The 18,325-nt window shown below is 39.2% G+C and overlaps 1 protein-coding gene across 2 annotated transcripts; it reads left to right on the top strand.

Moving 5' to 3' along the window:
* Positions 1-945: 945 nt before the first annotated feature.
* ZBTB14 (zinc finger and BTB domain containing 14) lies at positions 946-5,848 on the top strand. Of its 2 annotated transcripts, none has more exons than XM_065752003.1 (3): positions 946-1,008; positions 3,248-3,331; positions 3,811-5,848. In XM_065752003.1, exons 2-3 carry the CDS (start codon positions 3,329-3,331, stop codon positions 5,152-5,154), a joined length of 1,347 nt encoding a protein of 448 aa, XP_065608075.1. In that variant the 5' UTR covers positions 946-1,008; positions 3,248-3,328; the 3' UTR covers positions 5,155-5,848. The 2 variants fall into 2 exon arrangements, with proteins under 2 accessions (XP_065608075.1, XP_065608076.1); XM_065752004.1 differs by lacking the exon at positions 946-1,008 and adding an exon at positions 1,646-1,661.
* Positions 5,849-18,325: the final 12,477 nt, after the last annotated feature.

The raw sequence follows: 18,325 nt of genomic DNA, 5'->3' as shown, positions 1-18,325 counted from the left end.
TTTCAGTATCTAATTGGGAAGTTATAAGAAAGAAAGCGACAGGCTCTTTACTGGGTCTGCAGAGTTAAGAGGGAGTGGTTTCAAACTTAGAGAGGGGATTTAGGTTGAATAAAAGGAATAAGTATTTTAAAATGAAAGTGGTGAGGCACTGAAAGTGTTGCCCAGAGAGGTGGCGGATGCCTTGTCCCTGGAGCTTTTTACAGCCAGACTGAAGGTGGTTCTGAGCACCTGATCTAGCTGTAGATGTCTCGGCTCATTGCCGTTCAGCGGTTCCCTCCGGACACCGCCTTTAACCGTCCCGTCCCAGCACAGAGGAGCCGCGGTCCCGCCGCTGCGGGCACGACAGCCGCCCTTCCCCCGCAGCTCCACGCTCCCGCGCCGCCGGGCGCGAGCGCCCCTCCCCACCCCGCCAGCACCGCCTCTCCTCCGCTGCCTCCGCGCCCAGCTCAGGGCCGAGCCCGCGCCTCGTTCGCGGCCGGGCTCGCTCGCACGCACACGTCCACACGCAGACGCGGCGGGGCGGGTGCCGGCGGCACAAGCGGTCCCTTCAGCCCTCGTTGGGGCCTGGGCTGTTTCGGAGCGCCTCTGCGCGCTCTTCTTCTCCTTCCTTCCGTCCTTTCACGGGAGGACTGATGGAGCAGAACGGAATGAAGGGGGGGGGGGGGGAAGTGCGGGGAGCGCGCTCGCTGCTCTCGCCCCCGCCTCCGCCACGCTCCCGTCCCGGCGCGCCCTGCTCGCACCGCGCATGCACGCTCCCCCTTCCCCCCCTCCGCCCCCGGCGCGCGCGCGCGCACTGAGTGCTCGTGCAGGAGGCGGCGGTGGCGGCCGGAGAGACGCGCGCAGACCCCCCCCCCCCCCCAGCCCCCTCCCCACACTCCCCCTCTTCCCTTCCTCCCTCTCCCTCCCCCCCCCCCCCAACCCCGGCCCCCTCTCCCCGTCCCGCGCGGCGGCAGCGGCGGACGGCGGCGGCCCCCGCGCTCCCCGGTTCCGCGCGCGCGCGGGCGGCAGGTAAGCGCCAGCCCTCTTCCCCCCCCCCCCCCCCCCCCGTTGTGTTGTGCGCGCGCGCCCCCTTCCCTCCCTCTTCTTCCTCCTCCCTCCGCTCAGCGCTGCGCCGCCTCCAGCACCGCGGCGGTCGCCGGAGCAGCTCTGCCCCGCAACAAAGGAGCGCGCGGCCGCGGCCCGGAGGCGGGAAGCACAAGGAGTGCGCTGGGGCGGGCGGGGGGAGCGCGCAGCCCCGCGAGGCGCGGGAGTGCGACCGCCGATGCTCGCGGGCGCCCCCGGCGGCGGGCAGGCGGCGCGGGTTCCCGTGGAGCGGCGGCGAGCGGGCCGCGGAGGCCCGGCTGGGCTGGGCTGGGCTGGGCCCCGGCGGGAGCCCGCCCGCGCCGCGTCCTCGCCGGCGGGTGCGTGGAGCGGGCGTGCGCCCGGCTGCGGGCGGGCGCGGGCACGGGCACGGGCGCGGTGCGCCGCCGTCCTGCGGAGCGAGGGGAGCCGGCGCCGGCGGGAGCTGCGGCGACACTCATCAGACGGAAGTCCCAGCAGCAGCCGCGATCACAGCAGTGGGGAAGCCGTGTGTGGGGACAGACGGCCCCGGTCGCCCCGTGCTATAAGTGGTGCGCCTCCAGTTGGCTGCAGCGCTCCAGTCGGGTGCCTAACGCGCCCCGGTGCGGAGTTTGGTTTCTTTCCCCGATCCCAAACTCCTGTGTGTTCACCAGTACGGCTTTCAGCCAGTCAGTCCTGTAATCGGCTCCCGTTTAGCAAGCCTTAACAGAATCGCGGCAAAATTGGATGTTAATTCATGATGGTATAAGGGATCGCTGCTGGATTGTCAGCAGTGACTCTTTGCTGTGTACTCAGAAAGAAAGCAGGGCTTTTCCCAGCTTGTGTGGAGCTCTGGATCCTGCTGGAGTAGTTGATCGTGTTCATCTCCATCACTGATGGAGTGGATATAAGGGAAAAAGAAATACCATAAAGGTGGTGAGGCACAGGAGCAAGGTGGCCAGAGAGCTAGGTGCCCCATCCCCAGAGACGCTCAAGGTCAGGCTGGATGGGGCTCTGAGCAGCCTGATTGAGCTGTAGGTGCCCGTCTTCATTGCAGGGCACTTGAACAAGATGGCCTTTGAGGGTCTCTTCCAATTCAAGCAATTTGTTGCTTCTGTGAGGTCTCATCCTAGATCAGCAGAGCCAGACAGCCCAGGAAAACACACACATTATTTCTTAGTTTTCTTTTGCCTGTTTCATATATTTGTACACCTTCCGTTCTGACTTTGTCTTCCTTTCTGATCAGTCTTAACATCTGATTACATAGCACAGATAGTTTTAGCATTATTTTCTTCCTCTTTTTTTTTTTTTTAAATCGATGGTGTCATATGCTGCAACATGCAGCCTGCAAATTCTGTTGTCTGATGCTGAGTGTTTCCACATCATGTTAAACACCTATTGCCAAGGGTGAAAGTTGCATACCTGTTAGCTGCTTCTGTTTCATATCTTGTCAAGGGTAATTAGAAATTGAAGAGTGGCATTCCCAGCAACTGCATGACAGATGATGGAGGGAGGTGTCTGAACCAAATATTGGCTCACCTAACCTAGTGGTTGGCAACCCTGCCTGTGGCAGGAGGGTTGGAGCTCAATCATTTTTAAGATCTCTTACAACCTTTGCCATTCTATGATTACCTTCCTCCCCCATGCGTTTCCTGTCCCTGTCACAAGGGGCTGCCTGTGGGAGATTGGGATTGAATATCAATTCTGTGTTTTTCAGTGTCCCTGCGCTATTCAAACATATCCTCTGTTTATTTGGAGATCTGATATCCTGGGTGTTTCTGGAGAAACATCCATCTGTGGCCCAGTGTGCCATCCTTGGGGCTGCTTTGCCTGTTTGCCCCCCTATTCCCTGGTCTTGCTCACCTCACTAACTCTGCAGAAGGCTGTCCACTTTTTTTGGTGGATTAATAGATTGACTTTGTTGAGTCCTGTAGAGGTTTTCCTGACTTTTGGATCTAGGGAAAGGTAAGTAGTAGGAAGGCAGTCAGAGAAGTGAAGAAGCCAGTGGAAAGTAAACACGGTTTTTGACAGCAGAACTGTCATCAAATGAGTTTGTGCAGTCATCTGTAGAATCAGTCTAAATAATAACTGAGTGTTTTAGTACTGTGCATCATATCATTTTAAATAATTGAAAATGCCATGCTTCAATGCGCTAATGTAAAGCAGATTTTGTCATTGCTTAATATGTTAATGTCTTTTTGTTTTTCAGGCTGAAGGTGGCCTATTGTAAGGGTTAATCATTTGTCAAATATTTAATAATTGTTTGTTCAGAAGATTTCCTGCATTGTTCATGGTAAGGCTTGTATTCCATATTTCACTTTTAGTTTGTTATGCTGCCACATTACCTATAATGTTTTCAATTCTAGCATTTACTTCAGTTTAAGAGCTACTTCTAATACTGTCAGGTCATGTGTTTAGAGGAAATTGCAGCTTCTCAGAAGAGGTTTTCAATTTTGGATGACTGAATCATTATACGTTTGAATAAAATAATATCTTAATACAAAGAAAACACATAATAAATCACTGTGTTCTGTAAAGCTTATAATCTGGGGAAATATTTTTATATTTGCAGTTGCTTATGTTTTCAATATTCCTTATTTGTCATTTTCAAAGAGATTTCAAAGTAGTATGTTGATAATCCGAAGGGCTCTTCTGACCTTGTTAAGCCAAAAATTTGATTTAGCAATTGTTTTACAGTGTAAATGGCATTGTCCGGTGGTACTTCATGACTTAGCATGTTTTGTCACAAAACTTTCCCTTGCTATTTTACAGGAGTTTTTCATCAGTATGTCTGAAACCATTAAATATAATGATGATGATCACAAAACTGTGTTCCTGAAAACATTAAATGAGCAACGTTTGGAAGGAGAATTTTGTGACATAGCTATCGTGGTTGAAGATGTTAAATTCCGAGCACATAGGTGTGTGCTTGCTGCCTGCAGTACCTACTTCAAAAAGCTTTTCAAAAAACTAGAAGTCGATAGTTCCTCAGTAATAGAAATAGATTTTCTTCGTTCCGATATTTTTGAGGAAGTTCTCAATTACATGTACACCGCAAAGATTTCTGTTAAGAAGGAAGATGTAAATTTGATGATGTCATCAGGCCAGATTCTTGGTATTCGTTTTCTGGATAAACTCTGCTCTCAAAAGCGTGATGTATCTAGTCCCGAAGAGAACACACAGTCCAAGAGCAAGTACTGTCTGAAAATAAACCGTCCTATTGGGGAACCTAACGATACCCAAGATGATGAGGTGGAAGAGATTGGAGATCACGATGACAGTCCATCAGATGTGACAGTGGAAGGAACTCCCCCCAGTCAGGAAGATGGGAAATCTCCAACCACTACCCTGAGAGTTCAGGAGGCAATTCTGAAGGAGCTGGGAAGTGAAGAGGTTCGAAAGGTAAACTGCTATGGCCAAGAAGTAGAGCCTATGGAAACAACGGAATCGAAAGATTTAGGATCTCAAACCCCTCAGGCTTTGACGTTTAATGATGGCATAAGTGAAGTGAAAGATGAACAGACACCAGGCTGGACAACAGCAGCTGGGGATATGAAGTTTGAATATTTGCTTTATGGTCACAGGGAGCACATCGTATGTCAGGCTTGTGGTAAGACCTTTTCTGATGAAGCGCGACTGAGAAAGCACGAAAAGCTACACACTGCTGATAGACCATTTGTTTGTGAAATGTGTACAAAGGGCTTTACCACACAAGCTCATTTGAAAGAGCATCTGAAAATACACACAGGTTACAAGCCTTACAGTTGCGAGGTGTGTGGAAAGTCTTTTATTCGTGCGCCAGACCTAAAAAAGCATGAAAGAGTTCACAGTAATGAGAGGCCATTTGCATGCCACATGTGTGATAAAGCTTTCAAGCACAAGTCCCACCTCAAAGACCATGAAAGAAGACACCGGGGAGAGAAACCTTTTGTCTGCAGTTCCTGCACTAAAGCATTTGCTAAAGCATCGGATCTAAAAAGGCATGAGAACAATATGCACAGTGAAAGAAAACAAGTTACTACAGCCAATTCCATCCAGAGTGAAACAGAACAGTTACAGGCAGCAGCTATGGCTGCTGAAGCAGAGCAGCAATTAGAAACTATAGCTTGTAGTTAAAAACAAAAAAAAGACACAGAAACTTTATCAAAAATAATATAAGATATTAAAATGAACAAAATCTATTGTTGGTATACATTTAGACCAATAATTATCTTTTGGAAAAAAAAACAAACAAAAAAACCCAACAAAAAACCAACTATTTTTAGAGGATTTGAATGCTACGTAGGAGCAGAAAGCATTGTTCAGTTAGGTATTTTAAAAAATTCAGAGATGGGTATTGTTAGAATATAAAATAATTTTGTTGTCATTAGCTGGATAATGCACTAATACCTGATTTGTTTTAAGGTTATGATCAAGTTCTCTATAAAACAGGGATTGTCACTGGAGAATGTTTTGCTTTATCAAGTATGGAATACTGCATACAGTATAGACATCAAAATCAGTGAATTAAGTCTAAAAATGGTGATATTTCATAAAATTAGAAACATAGACAGGAAATACTTGTTTTTCATAATTTTGAAAATTATTGAGAAACAATTCTTGAGGAACAGGCAGTGAATCCCTGTGATTTTTAATTCCTCCTTTTTTTTTCAACCTCAGGGTAGGTGCTAAAGGTTAGTACAACAGGGTAATGGGGAACTGTGATCAAAACGAAATTTATTCTTTTTCCACTCCCTGAAATATCCTTTGATTTTTAATAGAGGTGTCAAGTTTTATTAAATAGGAAGTACTCATTTTCCTAAAAAAATAATGCATTATTGACAGTGGTCCAGGCTGACAAAGAAGGGTCATTGCACTTGCCAGTCCCTTGTATGGGGAAAAAGTGTCTGACTGATTTGTTTCTGTATTCAGTTCAGAAATCTTACGCAGGCCCCAGGAGGTTGAACAGAACCACAAAGAAAAAAGGGTGTAGCATTTGGAAAGAGCTATTTTCCATACTAGGACCTGGTAGAAATGAGTTAAAGCTCATTCACGGTCTGACATGGTAGCTTCTATTGTACAGCTTTCTCTCTACCTAACCCATTGCAGTTAAGGCAAAGGGCAGTACAGGAGAATTAGCTGCACTGGCAAGTGACCTAAATGCAGTGCCAGACCTCTGGGCTTTCAGAGCACAGCCATGGCCTATTTCATACCTGCCAGAAGTGTTCAGACTGGGTTCTCTATCTTGGTTGGTCATACCAGCTTGTAAGTCCTGCTCACCTTTCAATAATTCCACCTTCTGGCGTACTGCCACTCAGCAAGAGGAAGACTAAATTGGGTGATTTCAGTCTTAATTGATTCAGAATCAGTGTTCACTTGTAGTCTGTTACCTAGAGTTGCTTGTCATGGTTTTTTTTCATCTTTTTTTAAGGCAAGCTGTGGTAGATATTGCTGATTTAACTGTTAACTCACAGAGTCAACAAAATAACGTCGTCTTTGGATTGTAGTCTGCTATGAGTAGTTAACAAGAAAAGATACAAAAAGAGTGATAGTGTGATCCAGAGGGATATTGAGCCTTTATTTAAAATTTGTAAATACTCAACTGTTATCAGCACTTCATTTGAAGTACGAATGGGCAAAAAATGCATTATGGGCACATGATTGGACAGCATCGATCATTTGCGATACCTATAGCATATGGAAGTGTTAGACCAGTTTCTGGTAAGTTACTGTGTAGTAGATCACATTTTGCATTTCTGAATAGAAATTGAAAATAGCGTTTTTGGAACTGTTCTATGAAACTTTGCTTATTGTTTTCTTTGTTTGCTTTTATACAGTTTTTTTTTTTTTTTCATGTACCCATCAGGTTAAGCAGTTATCTTAAAAATGCCAATAATCATTTGAAAGCTGGTCTGTAAATAAAATGTGAATTTAATATTTTAGAAAATGTAAACTTTGGACCTTTACCAATATATTTTTTTAAAATGTTGCTTCATTTTACATTCAGTAATATTAGTTTGTAAACAAACTATACATTTTGTATCTGTGCAACATCAGAGGATGTGTATTCATTGCATTTTATTGGTTCTCTTGAGGAACATGATAAATGACCATTGTTAAAATGTTTTATTGTATATGATCACAGATAAAGATAGTAGGTCCAGAATGGGATCTACTTTTTTCTTTCTAAGAATATTAGTCTTGTTATGTTTTCTTATCTAAAACTTTGTTCACTTTTTCTTAGATGTTAGAACTGGGGTTGCTAGGCCTGCATAAAATAAATTGTTGTGAAAAGACCTCAAAAGCATAAAAAATGAAAAAAAAATTCTCTAGGACTCCTATGAAGAGTGCAAGAGCTGAATTCACAGCAGTGAACATTTATGTTAGATGTTATAAGTTCATAGGTTCATAAGGTTGGAAAGGACCTACAAGATCATCTAGTCCAACCATCCTCCTATCACTATCCCTACCCAACTACTAAATCAAATCCCTTAGCAGTTATGGAAGATTTCTAAGGGGTAGAGTAACGAATTTTTAGAACAGAAAGCCTGGAGAGGTGCTGCTATCTCTGATAGTAGTGATATTGAAGAACGGGTTAGACCAAGACCTGTTAGGAATGGTTAAAATATAGTTAATTCTGTCTCGAAGCTAAGGGTTAAGCTAAATAACCTCTGAAGAGCCTCTTTAGCTTTGGTGTTGGTTTTAATTTTGGCTGCTGGGGTAGTAATAAATGAACACTTGAATGGAAGGAAAGCTTAAGGCTTGTGGTCCAAAAGCTATGTATATTGCCCTCTGACATTTGTGCACAAGCAGTTAGGGTGTCAGTTTGAATTGTATGGAAAAGCAGGCTTGCATTAAAAGACAGGCAACCGAATATGTAATAACACTGGATTTGGCATCATAGTAAATTTTGCTATTTAAGTTTACAGCTTTAAGATTTATATAAGGTTACAGATCTAAGGGTTGCACGATGTTTGTGGCATTTTGGAACTGAGGCAGATTGATATTCAGAGGCAGTGTTCAGGGACAGAAACAAGTGGTATTGTCACATATGCCTTGTACGTGGCACAAACGCTTCATGTGAGACTTTGCCTTAAGTGAAAACAGTCAAATTAATCCTATGTCAAAGGTTTCAAAAGTCACATAGGCCTCTTACTAGTTTTAGCTGCACAAGAACCAGAAAAACACTGCCTTTTCCAGAGATCAACAGTGATGCAAATGGTATTTTTCTTTTTCTTTTCTCCCTCCAACTCTATCTATCTATCTATCTATCTATCTATCTATCTATCTATCTATCTATCTATCTATCTATCCATCTATCTATCCATCTATCTATCCATCTATCCATCTATCCATCTATCCATCTATCCATCTGTCTATGTATTTATTTTTCCCTTTCCAAATATCTCTATTCAAAACAGGGCCTGGAATAATTTAAGTTTGAAGTTCTGGAAAAGGTCTCAGAAAGGAAGTGTCAGCGTAACCTTAGCTGTACACTTCCATTAATTTAATCCTGTTATATGTGACAGGATTTGTTTCATTTATTATTGATCTGAAGGGATAGTAGTTTATGTGTTCTGGGGATCTGCCTGTGAAATTCAAGTAAATTACAACTGTGTCCTGAGACACTACTGCTCACAGCTTCTTTCCTGTCTTTACCAGAGATGATGCATAGGTACAGAGGCACATTATGTCAGCTCCAAGCCTTAGCGTTTTTCCAGCATGGTAAAAGGACCAAGTTTTACTTCTGCTTTTAGAAGGATGGCAATTTCTTTTCAGAGCTTACAAGACAGCAAGTGAGATCCTAACCAATTAATGAGAGTTTTGCTATTGACTGTACTGGTGTTGAACTATCCTGATATTCCTAATGAGTTTGCAGACAAGGGATGGGTTAGTATTTATGAATGACAGAATGCTATAGAAACATTGATGGCTAAAATTACATTTGATATTAATTAAATGTTCTTTTTGTTTGTTTGTTGCTTCAGAATTAAGTAGCAAAAATTTCATGCACAGAATTATTCCAAAACAAACGTTTCTTTATCTAATGTTTTTGAAACACAATCCAGTGATGTCCTTATTATACATAGAATAGAAAAAACTGTTAGTCTCCTGGCTCATATTGAAAATCTGAGCATGTTATTGTGGCAGGTGACCAAGTGGCTTAAATGGAGCTGTATTAAGCTTAGGAATGAATAGCTGTTTGCATGATCAGGACTTTTATGTAGATATATATAAAATTATATATATATATATATATAAAATGCAACACCATGTCATCTGATGTTCTGGTGACCCAGATTGATCTGTGTGATTGTTTTATTCTCTCCACTGGTGTCAAAGCCTCCTGAGATGCAAAAACATGTAAGTACTGAGGAAGCATTGACTAAATAAGGCGAAAGTAAATACTTGAAGTACTTTCTGTTCTGTGATCTGAGCTGTGAGCTCTTCAAAACAAGTGTTTATTAAAGAAAAGAAAAGGAACAAAGAAAGCATTGGAAAGAATACCGTCCAGTCCTTCTCTACTCTCATCCCTTCTTCTGTACACACTTGTTACCAATATTTAAACAGGCATTAGAATATTAAGCAGTTCACATTTCAGAGTATGCATTTTCATTTTCTGTTTTAATATTCCAAAGAAAATGGTTTAGGCCTAGAGATCAGAGTTTTAAAATGAGTTTTAAATGTCGATGTCATAGTGAAAGCAAGTACTTCATGCTGACTTCAGTAACAACATTTTGAAGTGTTTAGCTTCTTTTTGTTTGTGTAAGCTGCAGAATACTAAAAACTCATCAGAATTTTGCTTCTTAGCTACCCAACCTGGAATTCTTTTGGAGATGTGACTCTGGTTTTCTAATCAAGACATAGCTTTAGGGCTGCCTTTGTAATTTCAGTGAGAAAGGATATTGAAATTAGTAGGAGTTGAGTGAGAATAAAATAGCAAATGGTACCAGAAATTTTAAGCTTCTAATGTATTTTTAGGGACAGGTCATCTATTCTGAAATCTTTTATCAAATTTTTAGACACCTGTTATATAGAAGTTTTGCATATATGAAAAAAGTACCTCTATCACTAACAATTTTTTTTCCTGAAAGTAAGCACTTACAAAGCAGAACAATATAGTATAGCATAATTCCACCTGGATGGTAGAGGTAGATAAAAAATATTCGTTCTGTTAGTCCACAGATCACTGTGGTATGCTCAGTAAGCCAGAAATGTGCATGTTTCATTAAAAATTCCATTACGGTTGATCTGTCATTTGTCTCCATATAGAACTAAACCAATTATAACAGCATTCATTTTGGAGCAGATAGAGGATTTCCATGAATAGATTTTGTTAAATATGTATCGTAATAGTTGAGACATCTTTTCTCAGGCCTGGTTCTTAAATATAGTATAAGAAATTTGAAATTACAGAATACCTAAAAATAGTGATTTATATAATATTGATGTGTTTTTGAAAGAATTTTTCTCCACTACCCTTTCATACTTTTTACTTGCAGGTCTTACTCCTTCAGATATTTAGAAAACTCTGAAACTTTTAAGATTTTCAACAGTTCTGTTAGGAACAGAACAGTGCTGAGAGCTCACTAAGAAAAACAGACTGAAGTCTTTCTGTTTTTCATCAATCTGCAGCTAAGTATCTAATTTTATAAAGATAAACTTCAAAAACATACAGACCTCTGAATAGAATTGTTCCAAGTCTAAACATTTGCTATTAAGGTTAAGCATGGATATCAAAAGGCTTTGCCACCAGCAGAAATGCTGTGCACCTGTACTCCAGGTTCCTCGTAGGGTACGTATGCATATATTTATATCAGATATATATGTACCTGGGATATCTATGTGCATTTAAAAGCCTGTACCTGCTGAAAGAATACAAGATGCTAAGTCAGGAGTGGTACTAATAGGATATTGAAAATCTTGGTGAATGGAAATTCCAAATCTATTTTCTTTTTCATAATGTTGACCACTTTGGATAAATATATATAGGACAGTAGCAGCATATTGCATACTGTGCATGTTTTTAGATTTGAGGCTGAATTTTAGTGCAGAAGTGAAAGAAGCTAATGAAAGAATTCATTTAATGTAGATGGTCTTCTTGCAATCATAAAATTATGAAAGTTGTGATAAATAATTTCAACTCTTCTGTTTTAGAAAAAAAATACATTTTCTGAGGCAAAAAAGAACATCTTAACAGCAAAGCACGCTGCTTATTCCTGCAGTTTTCTGTCTTCCTTCCAGTGGGCTATCTGTACATTTGAGTAATCTGCATGTACGAGCAGGTTAGCTACAATGAAGCTCAATTTTTAGAATATTTTAGTGACAAAAATACTTAAGTTTTCATTCTTTGGTAATGAAGCTCCTGATTTTTTTTTTCAAGTCACAGATACCAGAAGCAGTGCTTGTATGAACAAATCCTTGCAGTTCACTGTTAGCACTGCAGAGTACTCAGGCAAGAGGATGTTATCTGGTAGAATTCTGCTCTAAGATGAAAAATTCGTTTTTTCCTTTTACTCCAGAAATTGGAACAAAAAAAAAACCAACAAAACAAAACCAACCAACCAAACAAAAAACCCACAAAATACTGTGTAGCTTCAGGCAGGATTTCCTCTTTTGGGAAAATTTTCAATTATCTGCGGATTTTTGGTTATTTTATACTTGTCATGAGCATATTTGTAGTTTACAGAATAAGTAGCTTTCAGGATTTTGTCTTCAGGTGAAGATATTTGTTCTACTTGGCATACTGTCAAAGCTTGTTAATGTATTTCTGTTATGTTTAAGGGTTGCATGGGCAAAATAACGGGAGAAGAGTTGAAGTAAAAGCCAGAATATGCTGTGAAAAATATTCCCAAACTTGCAGTTATTCAGCTCTAGTACAAAGAAAATGCAAATTTGTATTTGCTGTATGTAAGTAAATACAATTATACTTAAGAACAAGTTTTCACTTGCTTAAGAAGTCAGTGGCTTCAGATAATGCTTGTTTTGTGTTATGTTATCCTTTAACATTTAGAATCTGTATACAGATTATTTGTTCTGAGTGTGAGAGCCATGAAATATCTTTTGATACAGATCTATCACAGTAGAAGTGTCTAGTGGTATTGATTGTCTATGTCTAGGCAGCATTTAATCCTGTTTTTTTGTTTTTTGTTTTTTGTTTTTTTTTATACTAGGGAATCCCTCTTCCTTGTGTCCTAAATAAGCTCATTTCCTTTTAAAAATGATTGAAGTTTTCCTGAGCTATGCTTAGGGCATTAAAGATTTTTTTTTTCCACAGATGCTGATGGGATTTGATCTGATTACTTTGTTAAGAGGTAAAGTGAATAGAAAGTGGCTTTTGCTGTTTAGAAAGGAAGTTTGCAATAGAATGTTTCTCTTTGTTTCAAAACTTTAACATTGATTTTTTTTCCTACTTTACTGTAAACTTTTTTGTTTTGTTTTGTTTTGAGAAAACAGTCTTCTATAGCCATAGTGTTCTGCTTACGAAGAACTTTGCTTCTTGGTGACACCAGGTAAAGTATTCACAGGTAGGCAAATAGCCATAAACAGGAAGAAGAATGTAACTCACCCAGATTGTAAATGGGATTCTCTGGCTGTGAAGCACTCCTCATGAAGCAGCCTATGTCCAAAAGATGTTCTCCTTTCAGTGGCTGGCCCTTTTATGAGCCCAGCATGAGGCTGGCTTGTGTGCCCTGGACCAGCAACACCCCTTCGCTAGGTAGGTGTTCAGTCACCAGTTTAAGTCATGACCTAACAGTTCCCCTACATTGTAGCAAAGCAGATTTGGTGTGGTAAAGATTAATTCTACTTTCAGTGGGAGTCTTGTTCCTTTTCCCTCCTTTTCTGTACACAGAGGTGTCAGGTGAACTTCTGTGTCAGTGCAAGTGGAAGTGGGGATGGTAATATGGTCAGGGATGAGGATGAGAGGAAAGGAAGGAGCAGGACCTTCTCATTTCAACTGTAGTGAAGTGGGTAACAGTTTGCTCTGTCTTACCTAACCACCCCCTTATCTCATCTGGACAAATCCCATTCCTAAGTTATGTTTTTTTCTTGCTGAATGCTTTCCCTCACTTTTCACTGAAACTGATAGATATTTCTCCTGTTTATGAAGAGTTTACTATACCTAGAATTTTCATACAGATAATATACTGGATTCTCTGCACTTTTTTTTTTTTTTTTAATTAGCTAGAGGCTATTGCACAGGATTCATAGACAATCTGTTCTTGGTTTACTTAAAGCATAGGAACAGGCCTAGTACCCTAAAACTCAAATATATTTATCAATTGTAAGTGATAATAAAGAGAGGTAATGCGCAAGGCATCATGTCCAAAGCAAAGCTAAATCATGAGATGTTTTCCTGTTTGCAAATTAAGATGAAAACATAAAGGTGGTTTCAGATCCATGGAGTTTGAAGACATCCTAAGTTGTGGTTGTTGAAATTTACTGCTGCTCCTGCAGCAACGCTCTTGCAGTCTCTGTGAGCCTCTTTGTGGAGAGCTGGACCACTTGAAAACTAATAACTGTTTTGAAGCAATTTTTTGTTAAGCTTGTTAGCTCCCAGAACTACAGCACTGCATGATTGCCTCAGTGCTAGGATCAGTTGAAGAGCAGCTCCAATTTAGATTGAATTTGGGTGCTGTGGAACTGCCACCTAGAATTGCAGCTTTATGCTTAGGCTACGATAGTAAAACTGCCATTTTTTTTTCTAAGAGGGGTAATCCCATTTTCTCATCTCCTGTCTTCTCCTCTTCTGTCCTCTCCCTAATCTTGCAGTGCATTTTGCACCTGTTTCCTCTCTTTTGTTTGCCTCAGATTTAATGGCTTTTGTGGCTTTAGGATAAACAAAAATGTATGAGTTTTTGTAATGCACAAATTTAGTGCTTCAGTGAGTTAGCTTTAAGTTGGCCTACACTGTTGAAGTAATTCATTAGATTGGATCCAATTTAAGTTGCAGTTGCATGTAGCTAGTCAGAAGAAAAAAAAATAGAACAGGATTTTGTTTATTTTGGCAGTACATTCAGTGCAAGGGGGTGAAGCACAGCACTTGTTGTGAGAGGCAACCGGGCAACAGAAAGGGCCAGACACATCTATGCAAAAACCTCTGTCGGCAAACTTGGAGAATTTTGGAGACATGTATGTGCTTTATTACTGGTCTTGTTTTAGTGAGGAAATTTGGAAGAACATAATTTGGAAGCTTGTGCTGTGTTGTTCCTTTTTTTTTTTCTTTTTTTGAGATAAACTTCTGCAAATATAAATCAAGCAATCATTTTAGCTTTTGGTAATAATAAAAATTAGGTATATAGCAATAGATTCTGTATTTCACCACGTGTTATCAGCTGATTTCATGCTAAAACTTATTTTCTGTCTTTCTAATTTAGGCTTTTCTGGCAAACTGGAAATTTTCAAAATGAGTGCCTTTGATTTCCTTCCAGGTAGAAGTAAGTATGAGTTTGTTTGAAGGCCTAAATATAAAAGTTGTAGATATTTATGCATTTTCATTTTGTGCTTCATATTAAGGAGTTTTAAATATAATTCATTGTTGCCTTCTTTCAGTGAAACTTATCTCCAGGCAAGAATTTATGTTTATTGATAATTCTCAAAACTTTATGTTTTACTTTCAACAAGTCCTTTTGTCCACATCTGAAGTACTAATATTTAAATATTTTCTTTTTTATAAGAGACTTTATATCACAGATATTATTGTTTTATTACTTTACTCAGTAATACTTTACTTGTTTATTCAGGAAGATTTTTTTTTTCCAATAAGATGCACTACAATCATGGCTTCTGCATTAAAATACTCTTAAAATATACTATAGAACTTAAACCAAGACTTTGAAACAGAAACTTTGTGGAGCAAACTACATGAAACCTTATACTCTTCTATTAAAATGAGACTTGATTTTTAAAAAACAAGTGCATTCTGACTGTCTCAGGGATTATTGATTTTAAATCAAATAAGTAAAAAAAAAAAATTACCTACTATCCAACGAGTCTTTAGCATGATGCAGAGTGGTATGGTCTTGTCCATGTCCAGGATTGTATGTGAGGTTCTCTAAAGTCTTTTCCTATGCTTTATGATGATTATGCTAGATCCATTAAGCCAGAACTTGACTGGACTGAATTCCTTGTGTAGATCATAATTCTAGTATGATATAAAGGCTCTAGTTATTGGACTGTGACTCATTCATCAGTCTCAGTGGACAGGTCAATTATATACAATGGTGTGGCATGTAGGAGCAGCAATTGCTTTGACTTCATTGATTTTTTTCACAGTTGATTCACAGTAGGTGAATCATTCAGTCTCATATTTAGACCTCCTAAATTTATCTAGGTCTTTGTTCCTTACTGGATGGCTTTTGCTTTGTATTCAGCTTCTCTGTAATTTTTACTTCCATCTATAACATAAAGATAACAATTTAACTTCTGATGTGATTACTGGAGATTAAAACCTTAGCAGGTGTGAGACAAGTTGTGTTTGTGGCTATGAATCAGATTTCCTAGATGGGGAATTTAGAGAATCTACAGAGACTCCCTGAATAGAAAAGTTGCTTTGAGGATCCCTTTACTTTCTGTGAGAAGTTCTAGGGTTTTGTGATTTTTAAATAATGACAAAAAAGTAAAACTTTACTTCTGTTACTCCTAGACTTTAAATTTTAACCGTGTTTGTAAATCTTGAGCCTGGATTAATATGTACTTTATTGAATTAATTAGGAAAAATGAATAGACTAATGCACTAAAACTCTAATGGCCACATTTGCCTTTAATGGTGTTCACTTTCTCCTGTCTCTGAAAACATGGCATGTTCTTGTTGCTGGCTTTTAAGATCTCATGTCTTTGGCTGCTGGAAGTCTGTGCATTGCTGTTTTTCTGGAGTACTGATGGAAAGGTAATTGGATTTTTCGTTTTCCAACTGTGTTTATTTGCTGTGTCTGTTTGTTACAAGCCTATTAATCACATAAACATTAATTGTTCTAGTTTAAATGTAGGACACTGAAAATTATGATCGCTGCTGTACAATAATTTGATTATGTCTAGGTTGCTTCCAAAGTAATGCCTCCTATTCCTTTCCATGGAAACTACACCCAATACAAAGAGCATAGTAACTCTATTTGTAGAGCTAATTTTCAGCTTCAGAATGCTATTTCTCAAGGTAGTCACCACCATTAGCCATGCATTGTCACTATCAGTGTACAGGAGCCTGCATGCTGTGCTCGTAAAACTGCACCAGCAGACGTGGTCCACTGTCACTGTTGTCGCTGCCTCATTGTGCTCACTGCCAGTGGTTCATCTCCATATATGTGCAGCAAGTATCAATGAATATCAGTGGGTGCCATTTTTCATGCAAGGAGGAATTCAGTTCCACACACTTTTCCTCATGCACACTTCCATGTCAGACACCATTCTGTCAGACTGCCCCTTGCTGCCATCTGTCACACAGCTGCAAAATGTAATGGAATATTTGTGGGAAAGTTCAATCTCTACTGCCATACCAACAACATCCACCTCTGGCGTTGTGTGCCAGCGTAATAAAATAGGAGGCATTATTTAGGAGTAGCCTAAACAAGGGCTGAGGTGACTGAGGAAATAAAAGTGGCTCAGGGTTAGCTCGTTGTGGAAATTTTTAATAAAATATAAAACTCTTCCTAGCGTTTGATATGGATATATGACATTTTCTGAATATCTCTTTATTTCTTTATAATATTACAAAATTTCTTCCTTTATAATTCAGTGATTTGAACCAACTGTTTTTTTTTCCTAGAAATATTCAGATGCATTCCTATAAAATATTAGCTGGACATCATTTTGAACAAAACGTTGAAACATTGAACATCTTTGGGTAAAAGTGTCGTTTTACTTAAAACATGTTTACTAAGCTGCTGAATCTATGTGCCCATATAATTGTGTTCCGCTCCATTAGAAAAAAGGGTTTACTCCAGCTATAAAAGTGAAGAAGTAGGTGGTTTAAAGGGATGTCACTCAACTTATCAGTCAACAGATTTTTGTAACTTTTGGGTTACAAATGTTGATGTTCTTAACATAGTGATCTCTAAATAAGCTAAAACTTCTTTTAAAATATTTGAAAATATACACTTGACATTTTTTCAGTGTGCTGATATTATACAAAGAGTATTGGTTCTTCACTCAACTGGTTAGGATTTAAATGGTACGTGAGGGGAACGATATAATTAAGAGTAAAAATATATAAATATTTCTTTATGTCATTTCATATTTCCTCTTTCATACAAGTTATTATAAGAGCAAGGACTTATATTCTATCCTGATTATATTATCTCACTTTTAAGATGGTTCATTCTCAAGGGCTTTTTTTTTTTTTTTTTTTTTTCTGAGTGATGGGGCATAAATAATGTTGTCCACTGATCTGTTCTTAGTGTTACACTGTTTTCATTATTGTATTGCATTATCTGCACATTTGCTTAGTATATTCCTGCCAAGATTTTATGAATTGAAAGAAATATTTGCCTCCATTAGTCTTTTTGAGTTAACATTTTAATACAGAACTAAGTGCTGTGCAATTAATTCAGTTATTTTTGTACTTCTGAACTTGTGACCAAATCTGGAATTTGAAAACATTTTGACTAAATGATAGAAGGAAAAAAAAAAAAGAAAAAGAAGAAGAGAAAAGCCCAATAAGATTTTGATTTTGCAGAAAATATTAACTGCTGGTAGGTTTTAACTTGAACACAAAAACCTAAAGACTCTAAAGTATGCCTGCTTTGAGTAAGTTATTAGATATAATTGAAGGCAAGATGTGTGTAGAACATTATAGTTAACAATATGTATTTTTTTTCAACAAGAAATTGAAGTTGTAGGTTCTGTTATCAAGTAAGGGAAGTCCACTTAGAGTTTTACAGGTAGATTACAAACTTTTTGATCTCTGAAACATGGTTAAAATTTTAAATAATTTTTTAACAAACCCACTCTCTTAGAAGCATAAATCTAATTTCCTTTGAGGATGTATGTAATAGAAATATGTTTGCTAGCTAGCTAGCTAGATAGATAGACAGACAGATAGATACAGGTTTTTTTTTTTCTATTGTTTTTTGAGAAAAGTGAGGTTTTTATTTTTATTTTTTCCTCCCCATGGAGGCTAATTCTACATTGAACACCTTAATGAAGAAAGTAGGGGCCATATAAGATATAATGAAAAACACCATTGTGAATTTTTCTACTGTCTTTCCAAAAATTGCTATTTTCTGAACATTATAGCATACATTTGGTATTTCTCATAAGAATGCTGATTATTTCTGACTGTTATTTTATTCCTGTATTTTATGCATTTTAC

The sequence above is a fragment of the Cyrtonyx montezumae genome, unplaced genomic scaffold (genome assembly GCF_038088225.1).
Source record: "Cyrtonyx montezumae isolate F1298 unplaced genomic scaffold, pur_monq_1.0 scaffold_8, whole genome shotgun sequence".
Classification (NCBI taxonomy): domain Eukaryota; kingdom Metazoa; phylum Chordata; class Aves; order Galliformes; family Odontophoridae; genus Cyrtonyx; species Cyrtonyx montezumae.
Note: the sequence above shows the minus strand (reverse complement) of the source record. Positions and strands in the feature narration are given on the sequence as shown.